The 16,710-nt window shown below is 37.9% G+C and overlaps 1 protein-coding gene across 1 annotated transcript; it reads left to right on the top strand.

Moving 5' to 3' along the window:
* Nucleotides 1-717: 717 nt before the first annotated feature.
* On the top strand, nt 718-16,422 carry DDX4 (DEAD-box helicase 4). Its single transcript, XM_040578865.1, has 11 exons — nt 718-721; nt 1,853-1,995; nt 3,030-3,182; nt 4,375-4,529; nt 6,585-6,714; nt 7,759-7,925; nt 11,010-11,155; nt 11,892-11,991; nt 13,772-14,042; nt 14,198-14,284; nt 16,342-16,422. Exons 1-11 carry the CDS (start codon nt 718-720, stop codon nt 16,420-16,422), a joined length of 1,437 nt encoding a protein of 478 aa, XP_040434799.1.
* Nucleotides 16,423-16,710: the final 288 nt, after the last annotated feature.

Genomic DNA, 16,710 nt, shown 5'->3' with positions numbered 1-16,710 from the left:
TTTCTGTGACACTTCAGTTTCTTGTTATAGATGCTTTTTATATTTGCTCATGATTAATATCAAGTGAATATAGACAACTGTATCTGCCCTTGCAAAGTATATGCTGGATTTGGGCAGGATGTTTCTTCTTGGTTGTCTTTAAATACAGCTTGTTTTGTTGTCAAGACCTCTTGTGATGGCTGTCTCATAATCTGGGGTGATTGCATTTGATTTTGATAAGGGACTTGCTGTAAGTCAAATAAGGAGCAGATGTGGTTTGTGAAGTCCCTCAGTAAGAAGCTGGGTTTAATTCCTTCATGTTGTTACAGAGAGGTCCTGCTAAGTGCATCCTCTCGTTCTGCTCTTAAAAACACAAATATGGGCCCTTTGTCTTCTGGCTTTCCGTAACTAAGCTGTCATTGCTCACCTTTTGTTGCTTATTTCTGCTCATTCTGTGAACTATATCAGGACCCATTGAGTTTTCTGAGTGCCTCTAGGAATTTTTCATGAAGTTTTTCCTTAGATGTTTTTTTCTCAAGAAGCTGTTTCCTAAAAGCAGTTAATGTGAAAGGCTTTCTTTAACAGTAGCTTTCAAAGAGTGCAGTGGAGAAAGAGGTTCTAAAAGAGGTACGAAGCTTCTTCACAAGTACCATGCTGGTTTTAATTTGTTCTAAACTCAAGGAATATTCTGTTATTTAAAGCTGCAGGAAGTGATAGGGTAAAAAAGAAGATGGCGAGATGGGTAAACAAATGACCATCTCAGAACTGTTAATGTAATGTGTGTTGCCAGTATGTTTAAATTTTATTAATCTTTAAATTATTGGGTGGCACATGGTTGTTCTTGCCTAAATAAAGACTTAACTTCTTGGAATGGGGTGCTGAAGAATTTCTCCGTTGCTGGCTGTTTCTTCTCTCTAATAGTAAAGCTTATCTACTTGAGACACAAGTGTTCAAGCACTTAATTGGCAATAATGTAGGCATGTAAGTGATGATTGTAATTAAACCATGAAGGAGCGATAGGATCTCGGCTTCAGGTGCTGTAGCATCTGGGATGCTATTTCTGGAGAACAGGCTTGCTGTGTTTTATGGAGTGCAAGTTAGTAAATGAATCTTTATATGCAGGAGATCAGGTTGAAATGTATGATGTATAATGACTTTCTGATGTGTATTGAAAATGTCAGTTGGGACAGTCTACTAGAATGACTACTTAACTACAGTATTTGTGCAATAACTTTAGCCTCACTTTGCCTTTCTTACTCTTGAATGCAAAATAACAAATGGTGAACTGATTTCTGTATGAGTAGTTACGATTCCTGATCCTTCTCATTTGAGGTCCCTGTGAATTGGCTTCTATTGCTAACCTTTTAGTGAGCATCAGGTAACTAATTTTATACCTCTGAGTTTATTAGCTTGAGAAATACCTTAAGGAATACAAAACTCTAAATGTACTGCCATGAACAGATTAATTTTATCCTTGTGTTTTAATAAATGCATTGTTACTGAATAGGATAATTTCTAGTGTAATATTAGAGTTTTTTGTGGTAAATTGGTTTTTGCATGGTGGTAAAGTACAGCCTAATTTAATTTTTGTGAGTAGCTCTTTAAAGTAAGGTCCTTAAGTAAATGTAAGACAAGAATGCTTTACAAAAAGTCTGATTTAACTAGTAAGTGAGATTTAGGTCTAGTATAAAACAAAGTCCTAATAAAACTCACTTAGGAACTTTCTTGCATTCCTGTAAAGTGGAGAGAAGTCTAAACGATATCCCACTGAACCTAACTTCAATAACTCCATACTTTAAATAGCTTTCTTTATATTCTGTTCATGTAAGTTTTCTTTATATTGTTTATGAACTTGAGTGGTTGTGTTCCTAAGGTCCAAAGGTGACTTACGTGCCTCCTCCTCCACCTGACGATGAACAAGCCATCTTTGCACATTATCAGACAGGAATTAATTTTGACAAGTATGATGAAAATCTTGTTGAAGTGTCAGGACTTCACCCTCCAGCACCTTTACTGGTTAGTGAGCTCCTTTATCTCAGGGTTTGTTGAATGTGATTCTGCAAGGATATATATGGAGTCTGATATTCACTGTTAATGGAAATATTTGAATCTTAGACAGTACTGTGTTGGAAGGAGATGCTGCCCATTTGAAAGGTAAAAATTGGAATTCAAAGTGACATTGAGAAACTACAGAAATGGCCCAGATAAGTAATACTGGATTTAAATTGCAGGAAAATACTGGTTTAGATGTTGAAAGAGTCTTTGGCAGCAGTTTCTGGGAAGGCTGGTGGAGTCATCTTTTTGAAGTCTGGTATAGGGGTATCTTTAACAATGTAAATGAATACTTGTCAGAGTAATTGTCATCTGGACTGGACACGTGTTTTTGAAGTAATTTGTGTTTTCAGTGGCTGCTTATTGTTTAAAAGTAATATATGTTAACTACCTCGTATGGAGTAGAGGCAAGTGTTTAAAAAAAAAAAAGGCCCTTTTTGGGTAAAAAAGTGAGGAAGAAGGGCAGAGGGGGTAGTAGCACCTGTGTTGAAAGAGAAGATGTAGAATTTTTTTTGGCCATCCATCTTCTGAAAGGTTTTCTCGCTGAAGTTTTAACTGGTTTTGTCATGTGTGATGCTTTTTGGTCCTGGATGGGATGTTGCTTTAGCTCCCCTTACTACTTTCAATGCAGAGACTAGTTATGTATCTCGTATGTGAAATGAAAAAAAGAGATTTAGTTTGTTTTCATAGCATGCCATGGTGTGAGTTTACCTCCTGGAGTTCAGATATATGGCTTCTGAGCAGTTTTCTCTCAAAGCTAGTAAGACCAACTGGAGGCCTTCACTGTCCTACAAACAGCTTTACTTCAATGCCACATGCTATTTGAAGAAACCTTTGGGGCTTTTACCTGTAGGAATCTTGGCAATCTAGATGACTGGTGAAACCCCCTCAAAAGTTAATACTTTCTAGCGTTCGGATGTCTGTATCCTATGGTAAGCATCTTGGGTTTTAAACTTTTAACTTCTGTGGTTGTGTACTGTTAATTTTTTCTCTTACAGACTTTTGAAGAGGCTAACCTCTGTCAGACATTAAACCAGAACATCGCTAAAGCTGGATACTCTAAACTTACGCCAGTACAGAAGTACAGCATTCCTATTATACTGGCAGGACGGGATTTAATGGCATGTGCCCAGACAGGATCGGGAAAAACAGTAAGCATTTTGTGTAGTAGTCATACTCCTGGAAGTGTGTGACCTTGAACTTTTAGGTAGATGCCTCAGTCTTCCATGTGCCAGATGCTTCACAGCTTGCTTGTCTAATTATTTGACTTGCACTGCAGTGGCAGGTGTGGTATTAAGCACAGGTGTGAATGATGGATGGGTTGTTGCATTTTGGGGCTGAATTTCTTTCTGATTGTAGTGAACTAGTGTCTTGATACAGTAGAGCAGTCTTTAGGGCTACAGATACATATTCACAAGTGTAGGCAGTCATAGAAACTGCTGACGAAAAAAATCTCAGCATTTGAAAGTTGGGGTCTGTGTTGTGTGGGGTTTTGTTTTAGGTTTGGTGGCTTTTTTTGGTGAGTTTCTGTGTTTCTTGTGTCTTTTAAAAAAAAAAAACAACTTAGGCCACATTTTACAGTGCTGTGCTGGTTTGTCATCCTTTGTTTGATCTGCACTGGGCTTAGTTTTAGGGGATTCAGTATTAATCATGGAATGGTTTTGGGAGTAGACAGTTGCCTCAACTTCTTAAACTGTCTAATGTACCCAAATCTAACCACTGACAGCTCAGTATGAGAACATTTAGATATTAAATATAGGTCTTTCCCATTCAGTGTAGTGTTGAATTCTAGCTTTATGTAGCTTACTAGTTATTTGGAATGCTTTTGGAACTGCTGTGCAGCTTCTATTTGGGGGTAACTAGTCTTACATGGAAGTAGGGATGCTGGCACAGCTGTATTGCAAACTTATCTACTGTAGTAGCCTGGAGAATGGTGATAGATGGTTGTATTACAAATCTACTGATGATAATGTAAAGCTTGTAAGTAAATGCTAAGAAGGATTTTTGATCCTGGGGTACATAATTATCAAAATATGTCAACATGATGTTTGGAAATACCTGAAGAACCCAGAAGGCACCTAGTACATGACTGTGTTCCTACATTATTAAGAATGTAGGAACCACCAGAGATGGAAGATACACGTTTTCATGCTTCTTAATCAAGGAGAAATAAGCATAACTGTTATACAGTGCATTCAGGTCAATCCTTCTGCAATCTTGATTTACTTGAAATTGATAGTGTGCTCTGTCATTCTAGCTTTAAGATTGATATACAGCTTCTAGTGTGTGTGTCTGATTAAAGCTTTAAAACTAAACACCACAAATACTGCTGCTTTTTTCTAGGTAGCTTTTCTTCTACCAGTTGTGGCCAACATGATGAAGGATGGCGTAACTGGCAGCAGCTATAAAGAGCAGCAAGAACCGGAATGTATTATTGTTGCCCCTACTAGAGAACTGGTAAATCAGATCTTCATGGAAGCAAGGAAATTTTTGTATGGGTAAGCTTTTGCACTGCTGCCTGGTATTCTACATTTTCTGAAGCAACAGTGCTTTATTTTTTTCATGAAATTTTTCAAAATTTTTTCTGTGCCAGTTGAGTGACTACTAACTAACACTTGAATTTATATGACAATACTGGATAGCAGGTTTCTTACTGTATGGCTAAGGATTTAAACTCCTTTTTTATATTTGGAGTGGTGGGGGGGCGGAGACTGTTCCAGCTTCAAGAGGAGATAAGTACTAAACTTCTGTCACAATATTTGCTGATGAGAAAGATGGAATTTCTTAGATGAAATAACTTAAATTCAGCTTGCCTTATCTAATTTATACTTGCTTTTATTTTTGTCTTGACAAAAATACAGGTGTATGTTAGGGTGTTTAGTTAACTTTCGTTGATGGTTTCTAGTAAGTGTACTGATCTTGGACAGAAATTTCACAGCTCAAGCAAGCTTTTTCAGCTCTGCTTCAAACCAGAACAAAAGGTGTAAACTTGTCATTGAGCCCTTGGGTGTTGTGTGAGAGTATATTTGTACTAGTTTGCCAGCAGTTTTTGTGCAGCTGAGTGATTGGTTTCACCAGTGCACAGGAAGAGAATCTATTGTCTCCTAATGGCTTGTTACTGTTAGGAGGTGGAATGGAGAACATAGTACAAAATCTGGTGGGCTAAATTATATTTGCATTTGCTTTTGCTTGTTCAGTCTTGCACTTGGAGGCTGTCTGCCTTTTGCAAGTGTTGTCATGTTAGTCTATCTACTTACTAAGCATGTTACTAGGAACAGCTTCCTAACCTCTAAAACTGTTCTATGTAGCTAGTTCAAAATACATGTAAGTTATTTCACAATAGAATACCTTTTGAATTTAGAAAGTTCCTGCTACAGCTGCCCTGCAGTAAAAGCAAGATAATCTACATTTAGAGGGCAGTTAATATCAGAGTGTGAATCTGTTGCCTCAGACGAATTGCATGCGTATTGCTTAATTCAATTCATGACATTTTAAAGCTCTTTCACTTAGTTCAGAAATAGGAATATGAATATATATTAATTGATACTGGGTAAATGTTGAAATGTTATGAGTCCAAGCTGTTTCTGTTCTTGACTAAAGCTTTCTGAAAAGTTCCCAGATTTATCCGATTCACTGTTGTTATAAAGCTGAATTAGTATCTTCAAGAACAGACAGTTTGAGTATCAAAATACTCATTGCATGTGTGTGAAAGCCTTAGCAGGAGGTGATAAAGATAAACTTGAAAACTTGCTCTTCAGCTGTGTAAGATTGTTCTTGCTTATGGATGTGATTTACTACAGAAGAATATCTGATGTAGCTGTACTGCAGGGGTCCTCAAACTTTTTAACCAGGGGGCCGGCACGCGGATGAAGTGGCAGGCAGTCATCTGCGGCTGCTTGGTTCCCGCCCCAGCCCCCGGTGGGGTGGGGTGGTCCTGTAAATACCGGGGGCGGATTGAGGACCCTGGGGGGCCGTATCCGGCCTGCAGGCCGTAGTTTGAGGACCCCTGCTCTACTGGGTAAATCTAATAATAAACCTTAGTAGGAAGAACTCTAGTTTAGCATTTGAATGGGTTCAAAGTCTAATGCTTGAGTGCCACACTGCATGCCAGTGTGACTGGTTGGTTTACAAAGATCCACCCATATGTTTTCGAAATGTGGAAGGATTATTTTCTGAAGCTATAAAGGGATATTTTGGTTCTGCTTTTTCTTCAGTATACTATATAAAAAGGGACAATGTCTAACACCATTTTGGTCCTTACTGCCAGTAATGCACAGTTGAAAGGAGAGAGAAGGATGCAGGTGAAATGAAGTGTTCTTTCTAGGCAAGCTACCTGTGCGGCCTCTATTATGTAGTATGAATGGAAACTTTGAGCTTATTGTGAGTTTCTGGTCTTGGGTCCTGCTTTTGATTATAAGCTGTGCTGTATGGTAAAGGAATTGAACCACTCTAAGCTGGTTTATGGTAGATGTGGTGATTTTTTTACGTATTTTCATGAAACAATATTGTTTGCATACTTACATAATTAACCCAACTTTTCTTCTATATAATAGAACTTGTATAAGGCCTGTTGTGATCTATGGAGGCACACAAACAGACCATTCAATTTATCAAGTAATGCAAGGTTGTAATATACTATGTGCAACTCCAGGAAGGCTTCTAGACATCATTAGAAGAGAAAAGGTAAACTTAATCTGAAAATCTGCATTGCCTAAATGCTTAACTTTTTACATGCCGGTTTTCATTCTTCAGATTTGATAGAAGCAAAGATAGAGCTATGAAAACCAGTCAGTATGCTGCCTTTGTACTGGCACTTAACTTTGAGGTGAGCTTTTCTGGAATATCTAAATACTGTGAGGTTTCGGAAGAACAGTGTGAGTCCAGATACCTTCAGACCCTTTCAGGGTTCACTAGAAAATACCAGTGTAAATCAAACTGGCTGTAGTGTTCTTGACAATTAAGTTTTACGGTTTAAATAAGTGTGACACCTTCTGTTGGTTCTTGTGGAAAAATTTCATAGTGGATTTTCACTTGATGTCTGCAGACAATAGCTTTTATCTGCCTGGTACTATGCTAATATTAATTCTCTGATTGTTTTAATACTGATTTTTCTTAAAAATATTTAAAAACTCCAGGTGTAATACTGTACTTGAATTTTTATTTTTCCAGCCATTGTAAGTTCAAATTGAAATTGCTACACATTACAATGGTGGGTCAGTGGTGTTACACTGGACCAGTGAAGTTTGGAAAAACTCTTTTTGGTAATAAACTGGAGATTAGCTTTCTGTGGTTGTCGGACTTCTAGTCAAAATTAGTCTTGGTCAGCAACAGTGAAATTGTAATGTCCTTCATACTTTCTGACATAAATTTTTCAGAACAAGGAGAATATGTGAGGGTTATATGAGAGAACCTTTCTAAAACTCAGATGTGCTAAATAGTAGTTGATCTATAGACTCTTATCTTAGTTTACACTGCTGAATCAAGTTCTGAAGCACTTCGGTATACACATACTGTATACTCTATACACATTATAGTATTAGTGCAGGTTTAAAAGTTAAGTAGATGTTGAGATGGAAATAAAACATAATGCACATAGGCTTTTATTTGTGAATAATTGATTTTACTAGTAAGAAATAAGTAAAAGGTGGATTTTGGCAACTAGGAAATTCTATAAGTGTATACTGTCAGTGGACCAATACAGTTTTTCTTTCACTGAAATACTTGCAGATTGGCTTGTGTAAAGTGAAGTACTTGGTGCTGGATGAAGCAGACCGCATGCTTGATATGGGTTTTGGGTTAGATATGAGGAAGCTGGTTTCTTACCCAGCCATGCCACCAAAAGACAAACGTCAAACACTAATGTTTAGTGCTACTTTCCCTGAAGAAGTTCAGAGGTGAGTAAATTAAAAACGGAAATGTATGTATGGATCTAAATGTCTGAAGAGTTAAGAGTGCTCGTTGTATTGAAAAGCTTATAATCTTGCTAGAAGGTACTGAAAAGCTATGATGTTAAGATTCCTTGCTGAAGACTGCCCTTTTCTTAGGTAACAGAATTGGTAACTTGCATAGATTAACTGCTTAATTTAGGTGGGGTGTCTAAAGCAACTTAAGAAATTTGGCTGGAGACTTTTAAATTCCACCACTGCAGAAGTCCTTATACTGCCCCTGTTTGCTTCTTGTCCCTCCTGCACCACATCTGTGTAAACTCGAAAGTGTTAATCTTGCTGTTTCACAAGGAAGCATTGCTAGCAGAGTCTTTGGCACCAGCACTTAATATAACCAGACATCCCAAATACTGCTCAGCTCTAGCCTTCCTGATACACAATTCTTACTTACATGCATAAATGCTATTTGTTTTCAGTAGTTTTAAAGCTTCCACAAGTGGATTTATGATACATCGTACAGCTCTACTACTCACTACCCTTGAAGTTCCACTGCCCAGACTCTTGAGAGAACAGTCTCCCAACAGATGGCAGAGGTATTGCTGAGCCTGGGAGTAACAGAACAAAACACGTCATTCCCTGTAGATGGATGGAAAGTATTCAGTATTTCCACTTTCAAAGAGACAGGCATCTGAATACTCATTCTTAAATCAGAATACTCTGAAGTGCAGTTTGAGCAGTTGACTTAATTTTGGTGGCTTTTGTGGTGGGGATACTGTTGTGACGGTACCACTAAAAAATACCAGTAAGCATAGTACGGTTTGAGAATGTGTAAACTGATCAGACCATTTCAGTGAAGAATGTTGGTACTTCAGGGAGTCAAATCCTGACAGCTTTCTTCTGGCCTTCAAGAAGCCTGATGGACCTCGACCTCTTTTGAGGTGGGGAGAAAACATCTTCAGTGGTTGTCTGTCCTGAATGAAAGAGGGGCCAGGGTGCTTTATCCCATGCAATCAGTTAATACTGATAGCTGTTGGGGAGATAAATTGCCTTTAAGTAGAATTGAATTGGCTTTAAACTTCATCTTAAGTTGCCTGTTCAGTTCCTCAGTCAAGACGTTTTCATAGTTTTTTGTACTGAAAGAATATCTTGTAGGGAACTGCTAAGAGCCTTGTTTCTGCAGCTGGGAGTTGAGCATTCAGGTTATACATGTCTGTGGTTCATGTTCATTCCATATGTTTACTGTTTGTGTGGGTGTCACTTTGCACTGCTTTCTGGGAAAAGATCAGATCTGTCTCCCTTTAAGATGCACAGTGTGCTCTGATTTGCTCAGGTTTTGGGGTTAGAGGGCTCTTGATCCCTTGATCTCTAGATCTGTTGTCTTTCTTTATCAGTGTGTTTTCGCTAATGCTGTGTTTTTTTGCTGCATGCTGAGGGGCTGAGTAGAGTACTGGATCAGTATCTGAAAGGAGGAGACTCCTTGAAGTATTCAAGACTCTTACTGTACGCTTCCGTTTAATGAAAAGAAAAAAAATATCCCAGACCTACCTTTCAGTCTTGCAGGATTTAAAAGTGCTGGTAGAAGACTTCAGAAACCTGAGTGCTTGTATCGTGGTAGAAGTGCATAATAACATTCTTACAGCCTTTTGAAACTGGAATGCCTAAAGGTGATGCTCTCACCTTAGAGTGAGAACTCTTCTTGTCTGGCGTCAACTTCTTCCTGGATTTTACTGCCTTTCTGATTCTGGAGTCAGGAAAGCTAATGTTTTCCCATGCTCTGTTACCAAAATTACTTTGGACAGTGTACTGTTATGGTAGTATAGGGCAAGGTGCTTGCTTTGGCCGTGCTGGGTTCAGGCTCTCCTGTACTTCTGTTCAGTGAGCGTATCAGATGTAGTTTTCGCGTAACGTTTGGTTTTGTACCTGAATTTGGGTCTCTGCTGTTACATGAACATGTGGTCTCATCATCTAGGCTCTTCCAGTACATGTGTGTTGAGAGAACGAGGGACCTCCTAGCTGACAGGTGAACTTAGCTTAGTACTGCGATTTTTGTATGTCCCATTAAAAGGTTTTGTCTTTCTTTTTTCTCCCTTCCTTTTTTTTGCTTTCTCTTTTCAGAGCGTTTAAACTTGCCCTTAATTTTTAATTTAGAACTCTGAGATCTTAAACTGGTCAGATCTTAAGACCAAGCATATGTAAATCTCTAACTTTTTTATTTGCTATGGAAAACACCTTTTCAGTGGCAACTACACCTATAAATCAGGTGGGAGATTCAAGTCCTTAACATTTTTAAGCCTTTCCTCTTTTTTAGGCATTTGTTCTAAAGCTTGAGGTTACCTGTGTTCAGCTAAAGGTTGGTATGTTTACCATCCAGATTCTACTGCAGAGGAAGCTGCTTTGCATACACTGGACATGAAACACACTTGTGTATTGATAAGTTCATACAGTTCAGTAAAACTCTTGAGTCTTATGGGGCATTCCAAGGAATTACTTGTTTTGGTGAGTTTGATCTGTTCGGATAGTCACCTCTGTGAGGGATAACTGAAGAGGAACACTGAACAAGACTTAAGTTTTTGCCTATGGCAGCTGGTAAATAAATGCCATGTGATCAACTGTATTCTTAAGCAGTGCTTTTTTTTGAACAGTCAAAAAGGATGGTAGTGTCTCTTGGAGGCCGGTTTTGAATTCTGGCCTGTGTAGAATTCTCCCCTGTCACTCCAACTAGTGATGTAATAGTGCCCCAAGAACAGTTCTCTAAGCATGTATGTATATAACCCATTTTATTACAAGCACATATGTAGAACTCTTTCAGAGATGGCTAGAAAATGCAGTGTTTGTATTACGAATAGCTGCAGAGGTATAATCAGTCTGCACACACTGTTACTGGTCAGGTTTATTTGTACAGCTGTCTAGAAAACAAAGCAGACTCTTAGCTTTTTAAGAAGTGCACATGACTACTTAGATCCTCTGCCTTGTAAGGAATGATACAGGTATTTGTTGTGAGGGTTGCTTAAACATAAGTGAAGTTACCTGATCTTAAAGCAAAAATAAGCTACATAATAGACTTCATGTTGCTTAATTTGGTTTCTTTTCAAGGCTGGCCAGTCAATTTTTGAAACCTGATTATTTATTTGTTGTTGTTGGACACATGGGTGGAGCTTGCAGTGATGTTCAGCAACATATTCTTCAGGTTGCTCAGTGTTCCAAGAGGGATAAACTGATTGAAGTTCTGCAGAGCACAGGTAATCTTTCCTTACTGCTAGTTGTCTTCCAAGGAAGACAGAATTTCTTGTTTTTGACCAGGTCATGATTCTAGGCTATTATGTGTATCATGCACTTTACAAGACTACTGATTGAAGCTTGAAGCAGACCTTGGAGTTCTAGCTTTTTAGGCATATTTATGTTATGGGTATTTGTCAAGGCCTCACCTCAGATAGGCTTCCCAGATGGTTAGTTTCTTTATATGGTCAATTACAATACTTTTGCATCTGGGGGAGTTATCTCTAGATTATAGGCGTATTAAACTACTTACGTGAAGGTTTGGGCTTGTATTTTGTTAATGGTGGGTATTTTTTCTATTTTTGCTCTGAATGTACCTTAAGTTTTAGTGCTGAAAACTGGAAGGGAGTTTGGAATTAAAAACCTGCTTGTATACCTTGCCATTCAGTGCTAAGAACGGTGTGCCACTTCTAGCCACATGCTATAGAAAGAGTGCAGGCTTATCACAGGGAACAACATTAATTCCTTCCTTTTGAGGATAAAAATATGATGCACTTGTCTTCAACTAGGTTTCAGTTGATCTAGAAATTGTTGGATTGAATTGAATTAGTTCAACACAAGCAAGAAATTATCATACCTTAAAGGCTTTATTCAAAATATGTTCTGGTATTAGGTGTTCATCTAAATAACTGCAACTGTGAATAATGAAAATGCGTCAGGTCTAAAACTGCAGCACATCTGAACTCTTGTTTAACACAGGTTGTGAACGAACCCTGGTGTTTGTGGACAAAAAGAGGAAGGCAGACTACATTGCAGCTTTTCTTTGTCAAGAGAAAATACCAGCCACTAGCATCCATGCGTAAGTATCTTTAAAGTGAAAGTCAGGTAATAGTATTAAGTGACTTTTACTTAATAAAAGCTTCTCATAAGATAGTATTGAGTTTTCATGTTTGGCCATATCTGTGTGACTTAGCTTGCCTTGTTTCAAATAGCTTTGTAATTGTCAACAGCTTTGCCCAATCAAGAATTTAGTTTTTCTGAAGGCAAGTTCTCACAGCATTTGCTGCACAAATATCTTTCTGGTTGACCACACTTCAGATGCTGTGTAGGAACTGGGGAATCTTCCACCTATTGCCAAAAAAAACCCCTAGTATATAATAAACTCAGAATCAGCTGTTGTTTATGTGACCATTTGTGTGACCAAAACCAGATCTATTGGTGTTACTGGTGAGGTGATACTTAAAAATTCAAGTGACAGTTGTGGACCTTCCACTGTCTTACAGGCTTCCCCAGGTGATGAGGTAAGTAGTTACGTACTGTACAGATTTCTGATGCTGTTGTTTCTGCCTCCTTGATGTGTTCATGGACACAGCACTTGTATGAAGAACTATCTAAAGAGAAGATGCTCCTAACTTTGTGTTTGTAGCCCACTCACTAGTGTTGCATGCTTGAACAGATGCTGAGAAATAAGGTGAAGTGGTTGCTAACTTCAGGTGTAAATGCATCTAAAAAGATGGTCCATAATGAGCTGGAATGTAGTTCTGTGGTGCTTGTTTATATGTCAAAATGTAGGACAACAAACTGAATCTTAAGATCCCCAGTTAACTGTAGGACATGTTGCAAAATCTTTTTTTTTTTTACTTTTGATTCTCTAATGGGAGGAAGGAACTTGAATTCTTGCCAGTAAAATGTTGGTTTGTGCAGTGTTCTGACAGATACCAGTGTCAAGGTTACAGATGGTTTAAAATTATCTTAGTACACAGATACAAGACAATTATCTGTGCCCTGTCAGTTTTACAGGTGTTTGAAGGGTCATTTTGAGAAGATCTGGCCTTTTTCTTGACTACCTTAAATTGGTGTCCCACAATCTGTCTTGTGTAGGAGGAGGTTCTTAATGCACTTCTGTAGAATAAGTAGTTTCATGGAAGCTGCTAAACTGTCATGAATGATACTGATCTCTGATTAACTTGAGATTTTTGGGTTGAAATTAGGATAGTTGCTCTTCTCTAGAAAGTGGTCATACCAGACTTTACTAAAAAAGAGCACTTTTTTAGCTTTCAAATTTATTCTCTCATTTGGAAACTAAAGAACATGAGTTACTCTGATCTGCTGTATTTAAGTACTGGATAATCTGTAAACACTTCTTAAAAGTGCCAACCCCAGAGCAAATCCAGTTTTCTTCTCAAGATGACAAACAAAAGGCAAGTTCTATACTGTTGGCCACACTTTCTAGTATATCTGAAGAATGGCCTATGCAGGAGTCTAGGTAGGCTTCATCTCTCCTGTTGTGGCTCCCTGCCAGGAAGCAGTAGGAAAAACATGTTTAACTATGGTATGATAGAATGAATCAGTTAAAACAAGTGGATTTGTCAGAGAGGCAGTGAGTTTGATACATGACTATTTCTGGTTTTTCAAAAAAACTAGTTTCTCTAGAGACTTCAGTTAAAAAAATTGCTGTGTCTTACTGCTAATTTAAAAATTCAGAAAACCTAGACTGGTAATGTGTGTGGTGTTCTTGTGTTGTATTTTTTTTTCCCTTCCCCCAAGAACTACTTCTGTCCATAAATCATGATCTCTTAACTATCTTAAATAATACTACAGACTTTGAGGCACCCATTCTAACCATTATTTATTTGTAGAGACAGAGAACAGAGAGAGAGAGAAATAGCTCTGCAGGATTTTCGTTCTGGAAAATGTCCAGTTCTTGTGGCAACCTCAGTGGCAGCAAGAGGTCTGGATATTGAAAACGTTCAACATGTTGTTAATTTTGATCTTCCTTCCACCATTGAAGAGTATGTACACAGAATTGGACGAACTGGTCGTTGTGGAAACACAGGCAAAGCAGTCTCCTTCTTTGATAGCAATTCAGATGGCCATCTTGTACAATCTCTAGTTAAAGTGTTTTCAGATGTAAGTTGCAAATCTTAGTGCTTAACTTTTTTCTGTTATGTAGGATTTCACTTTAATGTACTGGGCAACTGTTGTTTCTTTGGTACAGTTGTAGAGCTCTTCATATGAAATGGTAAAGAGTCAAAGTCTATAAATTCACTTTTCTAATTATGTAGGCCCAGCAGGAAGTTCCTGTTTGGTTGGAAGAAATTGCTTTTGGTTTTCGAGGAGATGGAGTCTTAACATCATTTAATACCCAGAAGGTAAGTCTGGAAATGAACCGTAAGTCTTGGCTCTTAGAACTTTGTCTCGGTATAAAAGTGTCTTTTGCAGTATATATCCAAAGTAATGCCACTGAAACTTGTTTAAGCTGTAAATGTGTCCCTTATCTTAGTCATGCATCTTCAAAGTGCTCAGTATTTCTGAAACTGATTTTGGATTTGCTTGGTTTGGACTCTTACACAGTGTCCTTACGAGCTGTGTTCGTCTTGATCTGTAGTGTCGAGAATTACTCTGAAAGAGAAGATGTGTGTGAATGTACACAAAGGATATAGTTTCAGAAGCTTGTCTACTGCACGTGTAGGGTGGGAGTGAATAGTTCTAGTTAACAAGTCATTGCTTGTTATAAATCAGTCGAATGAGTTAATTGAGTAAACATTTCAGCTAGTTCCAGTTAGATAAATGCCCAAATCTGGTCCATGTCAAAATTGTTCTTAATGTCTGTGGTGAGGAGGAGCCTTCTGCTCTCTTAGTGTTGCTGATACAAGATGCTATAATACAGATTGAGTAAATGAGACAGCCTTTGTGGCATAGCTCTCAAATGACCGTGTGGTTATAGTTGAGGATTTAAATTCTATGCCTGTTCATCCTTTCAGTGATTGGGCTTTTTCGAAGCTGATGTTTGATGCTTCTCGCTTCTGTCTACTTGGATTTCAATGACTTCATCAAAAGCTTTTCCTTGATCTGTTGCTTCCATAAGAACTTTATCACATTTCAGTTGCATTCCAAATGTTATCTTAGAGACCACAAGAGAAATAAAATAACTATTTTCACTGCTTACAAGATGTCTGAAGCTTGAGTTCAAGCTCAGACCTTACTTTCATTAATTATCTTTTTCCATACCATAATTATTGAAATTTTTGGGGGTGTTTACTTGTTTGACTAGTTCTCTAATCAGATCTGAATCTTTCTTCTTTGGGTCTTTGTGGGTCACTTCATTAGACACTTAAACTTTAGCTTCCTTCTCATGCTTGTAGCCTCAATGGATCTTTCTTCTATATTCCTGTTCAAGGACCACTTTTAATTTGTATAGATTGCTTTCAGAGGTGGTTCTCATCAACCTTTGAGTCTGGATTGCTTCTAAATGCACATCTCCAACTGCTGTGGGGTGTTTCCCAGCACTGAATGAAATTCATCGTTTCTAGGTTCATGTCTATCCTTTATGACCTCTGAGTAACCAAATCTGACTTGCTTTTTGTTCACATACTTGTGAATAGAATAGTTTCAGGGAAAATCTGTGTGTTTTCTTTGAGAATACTGCCCTCTTACCACATACAGGCAGTGCACCAGCTCATGATGATCTCCAACTCAAAGTTCTAATTCCTTTTCCATGAGACCTTCTGATGTCAGTGATTCTGACAGAAACCATGCATTTGTAATCGGCCCTCTTTTTTTCTTTGCTGTTAACTATTAAATCTGGGTTTTGCTGTGGTACTATTATTGAAAGAGAGGTTTGTATCATCTAGTGTTCAATAAGGATCCTGATGCCCTTTCTCTTGGGAAGAAAGGTGACATTTCTGTTTTGACAATAACTTACTTTCTTTCAAACGAAATGGATAAAAGGGGCCATTTGATAATAAAATGATGAATTTAAAAGAGAAATCTGTTGGAGGTTCCTATCTGATTATTTCGAACAACCACATAGATGACTGGGCTTCGTCTTCTTTCCGAAGGAAAAGTCTGTTGCTGAGAAAGTAATGCAAACAGTTGTTCTTAAATAAGAAATGGGGAAGGATGTTTTTCCCCAAAGTTACATGAACTGATTTGTGTTGGGTAAGAGAAGTTGGGATTTGAACTTGGGGAAGGATTATTGACACAGATGACTCAATCTCAGATTTTAAGTGCATTAATTTCACACTGGGGTGTAAAAACCTTATGTATAGAAGTTCAGTGATGGAAGAGCTTCTGTATTTATTTAAAAACAGTGTTCAGATTACATGAAACATGCATGCAGAAAGCTAAAATTGTTTTGTAGTGACTTTTACTGTTAAGTGATTGAAAGTATTAGTGATTCTAAACTAGTACCTGTTGTGTTTCCTAGAATTATAGAAGGAGCTGCAACATGAACCAAGAACAAATGAAGATGTCTTACTCTGAAAGGACAGTTGAGTCATGGGATTGAAACTACTTTACTACCAAACTAGATTGTATCCTGTTGTGCTTTAGGTGGACTGTTGTATTTCATGTTCTTTAAGCTTGTGGGGTGCTTGGTGTTTAAATAGAGAGCTGGTATCATTTGCTAAAGCTTTCAACCATGTATACGTACTCTTGTTACGATGAACCTAGTGATGATAATCACTTAATGTAGGAAGTCAAAAACAAATCTTTTAGGAAATACTTCAGGTATTAAGCTTCTAAACTTTCAGTAAATGTTTGATGTTTCATAGCTGGTATGCTGTTCTGAAAAGGT

Source organism: Falco naumanni, chromosome Z, assembly GCF_017639655.2.
Source record: "Falco naumanni isolate bFalNau1 chromosome Z, bFalNau1.pat, whole genome shotgun sequence".
NCBI classification, from domain to species: domain Eukaryota; kingdom Metazoa; phylum Chordata; class Aves; order Falconiformes; family Falconidae; genus Falco; species Falco naumanni.
Note: the sequence above shows the minus strand (reverse complement) of the source record. Positions and strands in the feature narration are given on the sequence as shown.